This window comes from Callospermophilus lateralis, chromosome 7 (assembly GCF_048772815.1).
Source record: "Callospermophilus lateralis isolate mCalLat2 chromosome 7, mCalLat2.hap1, whole genome shotgun sequence".
Taxonomy (NCBI): Eukaryota; Metazoa; Chordata; class Mammalia; order Rodentia; family Sciuridae; genus Callospermophilus; species Callospermophilus lateralis.
The window spans coordinates 68,777,897-68,790,053 of record NC_135311.1 but is presented as its reverse complement, the minus strand read 5'-3'; the positions used below and the strand labels follow the sequence as shown (position 1 = coordinate 68,790,053).

Genomic DNA, 12,157 nt, shown 5'->3' with positions numbered 1-12,157 from the left:
CCAGTCTTCCCCGCGCTTCTTGCCCTAAGGAAGTTGCCGCCGAGTCCCCTTCGCGGGCTTGTTCCCCCTGGTAGTACCATGGCGGCCTTCAGCAAGTACTTGACGGCGCGAAACTCCTCGCTGGCGGGGGCCGCATTCCTGCTGCTCTGCCTGCTCCACAAGCGGCGCCGCGCCCTCGGCCTGCATGGGTAAGGCTCGTGGCCGCGCCGCCTTCCCGGGCCCGAGCTGGCGCTCCCCGCGTGCACTCCCCGCCCAGCGCCTGGCAGACGAGTCCCGGTGCCGGCAGGATCAGGCGGAGAGAGGGCGGCCGCGGCTGCAGCCAGGCTCCAATGTCAGGGTGTCCCCGCAGCGCCGGCTCCCCGGCTTTCCGCGTACCCCGCCGGCCTGTCGGGCCACCTCGCTGTACCCGCAAGAGTGAGAATTTTCTCTTGCGCCCACAAGCAAATCTGCGACCCAGCCCGGAGGACAGTCGCTCCTCCTCAGGGGTGGGAGGAGGGGAAGCAGTGTGCCCATCCCTTATCCAAACCACCTCATTTCTGTATCATCTTTCTGGCGGTGTTTTAGTTTTGTCATCTCATTTCCAGACAGACCGTGAAGGATTTGTTTTATGGACGTGGATGTGTGATTTGAGGATGGGGATTGGACTGTCGGGATAGTTGCTGTTGTCTAAGTCATTTGGATGAGGTTTGGCTGATTCTAGAGTAATTGCTATCATAGTCGCCAGGGTGATTCCTGTGAGCTATCCTGGGGCCACTTGGCATGGTTTCCTTCTAAAGTGCCCCACACCACCACTTTGGAATTGCTCAGTGAACGCCCTGACATTTCATCTGGAAAAACTGAATTGGTTTCGTGGTATTTGTAGGACAAAGTTCCCTCTCTTGGCTTTGTAGGTGAAAGGTAAAAGTGTGTTTTAGGTGAGGATCCAGATCCTTTTTAATTACACTGCACTGCTTTCACCGCGAGAGGATTTTCATGATGAGATTTAACTTTGGGGAGGTCATAAGATTAGAGGAAGGAAGAGAATTGAGTTATAGTTGTGGAATTGCAGGCATCATTTTTATTTCCTGGGCTACGGCAAGTGAATGAGAAAAGGTTAGTTCCCAAGCATTCTTGCCAGTCATTACATATGTCATATTAAATCCTAGCATCCTGCTTTCATGAATTCTATTTCATTCATGTCTCTGGGCAGGTACTTTTTTCTCCTGTTTTTGATTTGCTTGGTGTAGATATAAACACTAAACACTGACAGGTGGCTCCTAGTCCTCTTCCCATGAAGTACTTTCTAGCCGCCCCCTAACTAAAGTCTGAAGTGATGGTCCTTTCTTTCCTAAATCAGTTTAACAAAGTTGAAAATAATTCACATCATAGGCTGGACATTTACAGTACCTATTCACTTTTCCTATTCTGTGTGTTTTTTTAAAAAAATGTTACTTATGGAAAATAGAAAACATTTTTTCTATTGGATTGTATGCTTTTTGAACTCCAGTTGCAAATGAAAGTTATCAGTTATCTGGGCATATTCTGGTAGGAAATATTAAGTGCTTTAACTTGAATTGCATTTTTTGCAGAGAAGTGTTAGCATAGAAAATTGTTTTGACATGGGGAGGAGACTTGAGGACAGCTAACAGTTCTGGCATGCTTTGATGTTTTTTTAAAAAAACTTCATTGGAGTGCTACATGCATATAGAAAAGCATACATTATAAATCTAGAGCTTGAAGAATTTTTACAGGTAGAACACACCAGTGTAACCAGCATCCAGATCAAGATTATCAGCATCCCAGAAACCCTCCTCAGGCCCCCTTCCAGTTACAGTCCAAGGAAACTACTGCATTGACTTTTTAAGATTGTCAGTTATTGAATAAGAGAAATTGAACATCATCTAATGGCCAGTAGAAATAGCAGTGAAATAGTATAATAGAATTTGTTTTGTTAAATAATTGTAGCTCTTCTTTCATCATTGTACATTTCTTTAAGCATCTCTTTTTGAGGAAGTTTTTGAGGTGGCTGAATTATGCAACAGTTAATTTACTGGACAAAAGGTTATTGTTAATCTTTTGTATCAGGAGTAGGAAAATCTTTATTTTACACATCAAGTATTTTGTGGGAGGAGAAGCAGATTGTGAGCAGATAAATGTGGAGTTGAAATTACTGAATAAAATGATTGAACTGTTTTGAAATCATTAGGAATTGTATTGATGGGCTGGGGTTGTAGCTCAGTGGTAAAGTGCTTGCCTCTCATGTGGAAGGCACCAGGTTCGATCCTCAGCACCACATACAAATAAAATAAAGGTATTGTGTCCATTTACAACTAAAAAAAAAGAGAGAGAGAGAGAGAGAGAGAGAGAGAGAGAGAGAGAATGGTATTGAGTCTGTCTTTGTAGATGTTATGTACTTCCAGAATCTTGAGAGAGAGAATGGTATTGAGTCTGTCTTTGTAGATGTTGTGTACTTCCAGAATCTTATGCCTTGCTTTTACTCACTACTTTGTTATCACAGTTCAAAGACTATAAAATTCCAGCCTTATATTTTTTTGACCTTTGGGATATCTTTTGTAACAGGACTAATTTTAATGTCTATCCAGTGCTTAATTAAGGAACATGTGATTACTAAGCCTTCTTTTGTCCATGTTGTTAATAGTAGGTTTGTCCTAGAATATGTATTCTCTTGGAATTGTATAGGTAATAGAGCTAGTAAAACCACATTAAAGGTTACAAGGTAATGTTATTCCAAACATTTGAAGAATGAGTAATTTAATGTTCTGGGTTATTTTAAATTTTTGTAAGTTTATTATTTTTACTAGTTAAATTTCATACATATGCATAGCTTTTTATTGTGGAAAATTTCACACACATGCAAAGTAAATAAAATAATATAATAATCCCCCTGTTCATTTTACCAGGAAGTACCAAGAATATTCTGATATTCTTGTTTCACTATATCTACCAGCTCCTTACCCCTTGTTTTTACAGGTTTTTAGGTGAAATTTGTATACATTGAAATCTTAGTTATACATTTTTTAAGTGAATGGAGGTACTTGTGTAATATATGCCTATCACAAATTAGAACTTTTCAGAGAAAAGTTTCTTTGTATTCATTTATAATCATTTCTATTACTATGCTAACTTTTTTCACTTTAGTTTTACTTAATCATACATTCTATTTTTATTATTATTTATGGGGAAAAATGGGATCTTTTTACTCATGGATAAGAGCCATTTATTTAGTTCAAAGGAGTGTCTGTTTCTGAATGTTGTATTACTATGCTAGGCAATATAAGGGATATATACACACACACACACACACACACACAACATACATTTAAAAAATATGAGACACCTTTTCTTAAGAAGCTGTTCTTATTAAGGAGAGCAAACTTAAATACAAGTATTAAAATATAAGATGATGACAGTGAAGTGTATAGGCAGACTTGCCCTCAAAGTTCTGAGAAAGACCAGATTATTGTGTTTGAAGGGGTTAGGGTAGGCTTTATGAAGAATGTGCATTAAATTTAGGAAGGTGGTAGGAATGGATAATGAAATAAATTGAATGTTATAGCAGTCTTTTATCATATTTTTGTGGCATTTATGATACGAAGAAACTTTGCCCTTTTCATCTATCTTCCACAGCTACTAGAGCTCTTTTTTAAGAAATGCAAAGTTGCTCATAGTATTCCTTCATTAAAATCTTTCAACTACTTTAAAATAAAACTTCTGTACATTATTTGGTCTTTGACTACTTTTTGTATTTACCAGCCATGTGGAATTAATTTGTAATCTCTGAGGTGACAGGCTGTGCCTAGCCTTTGCAGACTGGTTGTAATCAGTGTCATACCCACCACTTCTTCTACCCTGTGATAGTTCTTTTTCTTAAAGATTCAGTCTACGCTTAATCTCTTAGGTGTTTTCTTTCTTTTCCCTGTCTCCACACTGATAGATGTCCTCTGCTTTCCTGACACTCTTAAGCATCTCTGTACTATAGCAGTTACCATTTTGTATTGTGCTGGTTTCTTCTCTTGGTTTCTGCCTGCATCAGAGTTTCTTGAGGGCATGGACTGAGTAACCTTTAAATCCCTAGTTTGGATCTACCATAGGATAGATAAGTGTTACGAGTAGATAAATGATTTGAGGTTATTGAAAAATCTTTAAGGGTAATTGAAATGCCTTGGAGATGTGGGACTAGTACAAACAAGTAGAGGCATTATCTTCACAGAAATGACAGTGTACCTAATAGTATAGAACATAACCTGGGTAGTGGGAAACTGGTGTTCCGGTTTTAGAAGGCAGGGAAAGGGATCAGTCTACATTGCCACAGTATTTTATTATCTTAAATGAAGCATAACAAAGCAGTTTCTTTCCCTTCCCATCAGTGATTGTGAAGTTCAGATTTCTTATCCTGGATTTCAGAGCCTTCCTCAATCTGGTGTCATTTTACCTGGCTAATCTTATGTGCTGTTGCCTGCCAGGGGATGCTCTGTTCCAGATAGGCCAGTTTCTGTGCTGTTTGAACAGGCTACCCTCATTCTTTGCTTCTGAGCTTTATCCATGCTATTGGCCATACCTGAAATTTCTCTGTGTGCCTTGTTCTCCAAATCTTACTATCCTTGAAGAGCTAATAAAGCAGGATTACCTCTTCCATGAAGTATTTAGCTATTCTAGATGATCTAAATGATGATTACTCCCTGTTTAACCTTCTGAAAAACACGTTTAAATGCCTTTCTTGATTTACCTCATCATGTTGATAGCATATAATCTAGCAATATGTTTTGATAAAGGGTATACCTTTACCCTTTACCCTTTTTAACACTCTAATCTATAAATGGTGGGGCACAATTTCCTACCCCAAATATATCTGAGGAGTTTAAGAAGCTTGTGTTTTTCTTAGTCACACTTTACTTCACTTTTTGGCTTCTCTATTTTTAGATCCTGCCTACATCTTATCTTTTAACCTTGTCTCTTTGGTATCTGCCTTGATTTCTCTGAATCAAGATCCATAAAGCAAGGGTTTCTAGAAGACTTCTGTTGAAAATTTGGGAGTAGTGGTAGGGATTGTATCCCAGCAGAGTGAACATCTCAGAATTCTTTTACTTAAGAAATTCCTTGAGACTCACTGTCTTCTCTGCACTTAAAGAGTTCTTCTGTGATGGCCCCTCACCTCTGAAAATGTATGCCTCCTCAATCAGGAACCTTGGTCAGGAGTACCTCTCCGTTACTGAACTGCAGTGGTGCTGAACTGACCGACTAACAGATAACAGATAAGTGCATCCCCTCCCTGTCTCTAGCTGCAGCTTCCAAACCAGCACCACTCCGAGGGATATTGACAACAGCAAACAAGTTCCTTGAGGCTGGGGCTGGGATTTAGGTTGTGTTTGGGAGCCTTATTATTGATTATGTCAGGAACATTCCTCTGAAGTGACAGGTCTCCTGTGCCATTCTGGGTTTTGCCCTTCTGGAGGTGCTCTTTTGTTTGATGGTAGCCTTTCTTATCCTCTTCGCCATATGAAGGAGCAGTCTCTTTTTTACTCCCGTGCCTCATAGGCCTTCTGTGTTCCTTTTCCTGTATCTCCTAGGCAGTCTGGGGAAAAGTGGTTGGTTCAGGGTTTGTCAGAGGAAAGACAAATGCTGTATTAATAAGAAAAAGAACGGGGGGGCGGGCAGGGGAATTGCTTGAACATTCCCACTATTGGCAATTTCTTGGCTATTTTCTTTTCCCCTAAGGTTCACTGGCTTGGTCCTGGGCCATTTTTTTTTTCTTTCTTTCTTTTTTTTTTAACCATTCAAATGTCCTCACATCTTTAGCTTCTACTTGCATTCCCTTTTTACCAATCCTTCTATAACTTTCCTGAAAACATCAAATTTATCTTTTTTTGTGAGTTATGCTCCTTTAAAATCCAACTTGAAAAGGAATGGTTTCACTCTTTTCAGTTTCACAGGTCCATAGAGTGGTTTGCAGACTATAAGCATGAGTCATTAGAGGGACTGGAGCTGCTTGAGATCCTTAGGATGAACCTTGGATATATGGGTTGGCCTCATTTGGATCCCTAGAATAAAAGATGGTGCTTAAGTAACCATAGGTGAAAGAAGCATTAAAGGATTTACAGCAAAAGCAACTGTGTACTGAATTCAACTGTGGCAGATCAGGCCCAGAGCAGTGTTCTGAGAACTATGTAGCTGTCTATGGTCTGCTGAGAGATCTGGGTGAAAGTTGTTTAATTAATTACACTTACTAGTTTTTTTGTTCACTAACATCCTTGGGCATATATTCTGTTTGAGGGCTTTTGCATTTGCTATTCTCCTCCTGCCTGGACTGTTCTGTCGCTGGTACCACATTGCTTATTCCTTCCCCCTTCAGTTTTATCAGACATGTTAGTGAGCACGTTGCCACTCAGTTTAAAATAGCATCCTCAGTACACACGCTGTCTACCTTCATGGCTTTATTTTTTTTCTTAGCACTTACCATTATCAAAAGCACTTTTTATTTTACATGTTTATCTTATTTATTACATGTCTGTGCTGTCAGGATGTAAACACAATGAGGGTAGGAAATTTTGTTTTGTTCATTGTTAACAGCACTAGTGGCTAGAACTATGGCTGGAATACAGTAGGCATTCAGAAAATGTTTGTCGATTAACTATCTCTGAGATGCCCATTTCTTAGGGCTGTGGTTACTGCTGTTTTAAATAACACCTTTTTCTTGCTACAGATATAAATTTTGTCGCAAGTATATTATGAGTTTTTTAGGAGCTGGACCCCATTTGCCTCTTATTTCCATAGGTAAAGCAAATCTCAGAAACTTATAAAAATGATATTAGTACCATGTATAACCTACTTGTGACAGTTAACAAGAGAGTGAAAATATTAAAGATAATTACAAAATCAAAGCTATTCATAATGCCATAACAATAATAAACTGTTGTATTTTTGTTATATGCGTTTTTTACATAGTTATTATTTTGTTGTTGTTGTTGTTGTTGTTTTGAAGATGGAATCTTGCTTTGTTCCCAGGCTGGACTCTGATCTCCTGGTTTCAAATGATCCTCCCATCTCAGCCTCCCAAGTAACAGGGACTATAAGCATGTACCATCACACCTGATGATTCTATAATTACGTGTTTTGCTATTTTCATTTGAGATGTACATCTTTCTTATAGTTCTTTTAAAGAATGCATAAATATTTCTGTGGTTTAATCATGATATTTTTTTACCCTTAAATATTGGGCCTTTAGATTGTTTCTGGAATTTTTATAAGTAGTACTGTGTATTTTTGTGAGTGAACATTTCCATCTCTGTTGAATATTTCCTTGGAATAAATTGCCAGAAATAGGATTAATAAATGGAAGCTTATGAACTTCTTTAGTGTTTGTGGAAAAAGTGTGAATGTTCTAGAGGTGCATAGGTTGATGACATACTACTTTTAAAGAGTTATCACTTTGCAATACTGTGACTAAGTTCTAATATAATTACTCATTGTTAGGGAATATTTATTTTTTTCTGCTTTAGAGGTGCAAAATAATGTTGAAAGATTCTTTTAATTTGCATATATTTATATATTTGAAAGAACAATTTTTTTTTTTTTAATGTAGCAGCTTAATTTTGATTATGAAGGTAGCTAGATGTAGTAGAAAACATGGTCTTTGGAGTCAGGTATGGGTTCAGAGTTTTAGGAAACCATTTGCTATATCTGTGGCCTTGGTCAATTAACTCAACATCTTTGAGCCTTAGTAAAACGGGGATAATAGTATTCACATAATTCAACAGTTGAGTGAGGATTAAACAAGAATATGTTTTAACCCCATGCTCAATAAATAAAAATAACTCTCATAGGCTGTTGCTGTGCTTGCTAAAGGAAAACGAAATATCCCATTTAGCTATTCAAAAATTATTGGGGTTGGAGTTGTGGCTCAGTGGAAGAGTGCTTGTCTCGTATGGGTGAGGCACTGGGTTCAATTCTCAGCACCACATATAAATAAATAAAATAAAGGTCCAACACTAAAAATATTTAAAAAAATTATTGAACTTTCCTAAAAGTGTCTTCACATGTGTCTATGGAAATTTCCCTAAAGAAGCTGTTTTCAATTGATAGAATCATTTACTTTTGGAGTTGGAAAGTGTTTAAGTTAGTTTTATGTGACACAGTTTCAGGTATTCAGTAATTTTTCAGTTGCTGCTTCTGTAATATGATACTCTATTTCTCCACCTTTAAAGAGGTGTTCCTAAATTTCATATTCACTGGCACAAAATAGAACAAAGTTATGACCTGCTTTGTAGATCTTAAGCTTTTGTTAAAAAAGCATGAGATGACATTCATTTTTATACCAGCCAAATATTTTCCACATTTAGTTTATATAATGGTTCTACTTCCTTTTCCTTCCTCAACTTGTGCTTATTTATTTATTTTATTTTAAACCTGAGTGCAGGTCCTTACATTTAAACCTTTTTTGAGCATTTCACTTCTTCCCTTTAGAACTTTTTTGATCCTGGATATTTTTTTATTTTTTTGGTACTGGGGATTGAACCCAGGTGCACTTAACCACTGAGCCACATCCCCAGCCTTTTTTAATATTTTATTTAGAGACAGGATCTTGATGAGTTACTTAGAGCCTGTGTAGGTTGCTGAGGCTGGCTTTGATCTCGAAATCCTCAAGCCTCAGCCATCTGAGCCACTGGGATTACAGGTGTGCACCACCACACCTGACTGATCCTGTGTATTAGCCATTCTTTCTGTATATTTTCCCAGTACATTAAAGAGAAATTGGACCAGACTAAGGGTAAAGCCGTCTAATTATACCATTCTAACCTTCCTATTAATTGATACCTTCTAGGTATTTTATTGGCTCGCATATTTATCTTGCCAGCACTTCTGTTAACAGACTTGGCATTCTGACAGTATTCATAACCTGATCTGTATTAGGCCAAAGTCCTCTTTTGGGGTGTTTCTGAAGCTACTAATTGGGAAGGGTCTTTTCTGATCATGGTGTCGCGAAGATGAGGTCCTAGAATTCTTTGCGCCATTGGTCTCTTATGTGGAAAAGGCAGAGAACACCTGATTTGGTTTACATCATGTTGTAGCATAGTAAACAAAGTTTACAGAGTTTCCATATTCCTTCAGAGAAGAGAATGGGCTTAGTTTGATATGACATTTTGGTGAACTCTTTTCTTGCTCCTAGAATTTACCTCTTTCTTTTAAGTACTCATGCCACTCTGTCAGTTTAGATAAACTGTATTTTCCCCAAAGGATCAAAATCATGGTCATGCATGACCTGATGAATACCATTAACGTCTAGTCTGTTGCAAGAGAATATAAACTGGAATTAGGAGGAAGAAAGGGTCTTTTACATTTACTTTGAAGTGATGTATACCAGATTAAATGCAATTTAATGGTATTTCTCCATTCTTTTAGTGAGATTTTTATGGAACATTAGAGTTGTTTACATTGGCATGTGTAGTATTTCTATTAAAAAATTAGGCATTGTGGGCTGGGGCTGTAGGTCAGTGGAAGAGTGCTTGCCTAGCATGTGTGAGGTACTGGGTTTGATTCTCAGCACCACATAAAATAAATGAAATAAAGGTCCATCAACAACTAAAAATTATTTTTAAAAAAATTAGGTAGCTTTACTTACGAACAATTGTGAGGGGCTGGGGTTGTGGCTGAGTGGTAGAGTGCTTGCCTAGCATGTGTGAGGCATTGGGTTCCGAACCACATATAAACGAATGGTTCATCAATAACTAATAATAATAATAAAAGAACAATTGTGATGAGTACAGTGGCACATACTTAAAATCCTAGCAACTTGGGAGGCTGAGGCAGGAAAATTAAAAGTTTGAGGTTAGCCTCAGCAATTTACAGAGACCCTGTCTCAAAATAAAAAAGAATGTGGATATCGTTCAATGGTAAATCATCCTTGGGTTCAATTGATAGAAACAAAGGAAGAAAAGACCTGTAGCATTCTTGTACAGTAAAATCATTTTTGTTGTAGGCATCTCTGTTAAGAATAGAGTCTTTATTAAGCATGTAGACAGAATGTTTTGACTAACTGATGGTTGTGTTCTTTCAAGTGGGAACTGTAGTATGCATTAAATGGTTTAAAACCTTCTTAGGAACAACTTGTGAATGTGCTTAAAAGATGTTTTTTTAAAAAATGTGCATCTCTTAACCTTTCCCTAGAATAGCAGTCCCTGAGTGTATGCAATTTAATAAAGTATAAAATTGAAAATAAAGCTGATCAAAGCACAGTTAAAGGTATTTTGATATCTGTTAATAGATTAACAGTCTTACCACTATACTAGGACCATAATAATAAACATAAAAGTGAATTGAATGGTTTACTTGATGCTTAAATTATTTTGACTTCTGTGTTTGAACACTTTAATACTATTTTTCTCATTAAATTCTCAGCAACCCCCGCCCCCATCTCTTGATGATGTGTTAAGGTATTGTTCTCTATTTGTTTATCAATAGTTATATGGCATTAGAAAATTAGATTTAAGGTATTTTTGAACTGTAGGAATTATTTCACTTTTTTCTACCTCATTAATACCCAAGATGTTTTAGTAAGGAGATGGGGGAGGGGAAGCAAAGTGTGAGACTTAATATTAAGTTCATAAGGATTCCACTTTTTATTTTAATATCAAATATTTCCAGTTTAACTATTGATAAATAGATACATTTCTGCTTGTATTTTATTCCTTCAACAAAATAGCTATTTCTCCCACCCTCAGAGGAGATATTAATGTGGAAAGAAATAGAACATTTATTCAGTACATTCTATTTAATGCTGTATGTCAGTAGGCTGGGCATTGAGATGCCAAACTGAGTGATCTTAGTAATAGAAAATGTGTACAACCAAAGTATGACTAGTTGTGGGAACTCTGTTTTATGGGAGGGAGTATGGAGGTGGGAATGTTTAATTCAAATGCACATTTCACATTTGAGCCCTGATCTTTTGGGGATATGGAATGTCTTGCTAAGGGGGCATTCCAGATAGGAAAAACAGCTTGAGCCAAGACATGGAATTATTGACTTGAAAAGAAAGGTCTATGGATTATGCCACAGATATAGAAAACTGCATAAAATTTACACAGACATATATAACTGAATGGATTCTTTTTATCAATAAAGCACCTTTGTAACCACCATTTGGTCAAGAAATGGATCTCTGCGGCCATTCTAGAAGTGATCCTTTTCCAATCACAGCTTCTTTCCTTTCACCTAAAAGTAACTGCTATTCTGACTTCTATACTAATTTCATTTCCTTAAATTTTATAACCTAAATGTGCATTGCTGAGCAATATAATTTAGTTTATCTGTGGTTTTTGATATATACTCTGAAAATATATATCACTGTGCTATCCATCTTTCCCCTTTTTTCTTACAGTTTGTTTGTTGAAACAGCAGATATTTTGACCTATACAGATTCTGAATTATGCTGATTGCATAATGTTTTATCCTTTGTATTTTGTGCAAATTGATAGTTGGGTCTAAAACTTTGATCAGATTGAAGTTTTGTTTGTCTTGGTTGTTATGAACAGGAACACTTCATAGGTGCAGGTGTGGTTACTTGGTCAAGAAGTGTATAGTGTATGATTGTTTCTCTTTTGTGATTTTAACAGCCATTGATGGTTTATGTGTAAATAATTGACTTATTAGTAAGGCTTATAAGATGATATATTTGAGTTCTGTTATTTATTTATAAGGCGGAATACTTCCATAATAAGAAACTTTTACTTTTCTATTCTCTGGTTACCTATTGGTACAAATCAGTTAAGAAAAGCAGGATAGGCAGTTGCTTTTTTTAAATATATTTTTTTAGTTGTCAGTGAACCTTTATTTTATTTATTTATATGTGGTGCTGAGAACTGAACCCAGTGCTTCACATATGCTAGGCAAGTGTTCTACCACTGAGTTACAACCCAGGCCAGATAGTTACTTTTTTATTAACCAATTTTCAGAATAATATGTTAGATTCCTGTTATTGTCTGAAGGTGATCAGTGAGTTCAAGAACCACTGATTTAATTATTTGTGCATCTGTTCATTATGGTTATTATCTTTATTCATGCTCAGTTGTCCATCTTGGTCCAGTGAGAGTCTCTTTAAAGTTGGTTCCTTAGTCCTGTTGTCATGGACTCAGTGGTCTTTGATAGTAACTTCCTTCCTGCCTGT

At 37.1% G+C, this 12,157-nt stretch overlaps 1 protein-coding gene across 5 annotated transcripts in view; it reads left to right on the top strand.

Annotated features, from left to right (window-relative positions):
• The first annotated feature begins 281 nt into the window (after positions 1 to 281).
• Positions 282 to 12,157, top strand: part of LOC143405182 (glycogen debranching enzyme-like) — a 127,524-nt gene continuing 115,648 nt past the window's right edge. For all 5 annotated transcript variants that reach the window (XM_076863560.1, XM_076863564.1, XM_076863563.1 and 2 more), the window contains exon 1: positions 282 to 414. In XM_076863560.1, coding sequence (XP_076719675.1) covers positions 330 to 414 — 85 coding nt within the window. In that variant the 5' untranslated portion in view covers positions 282 to 329. The remainder of the gene's footprint in view (positions 415 to 12,157) is intronic.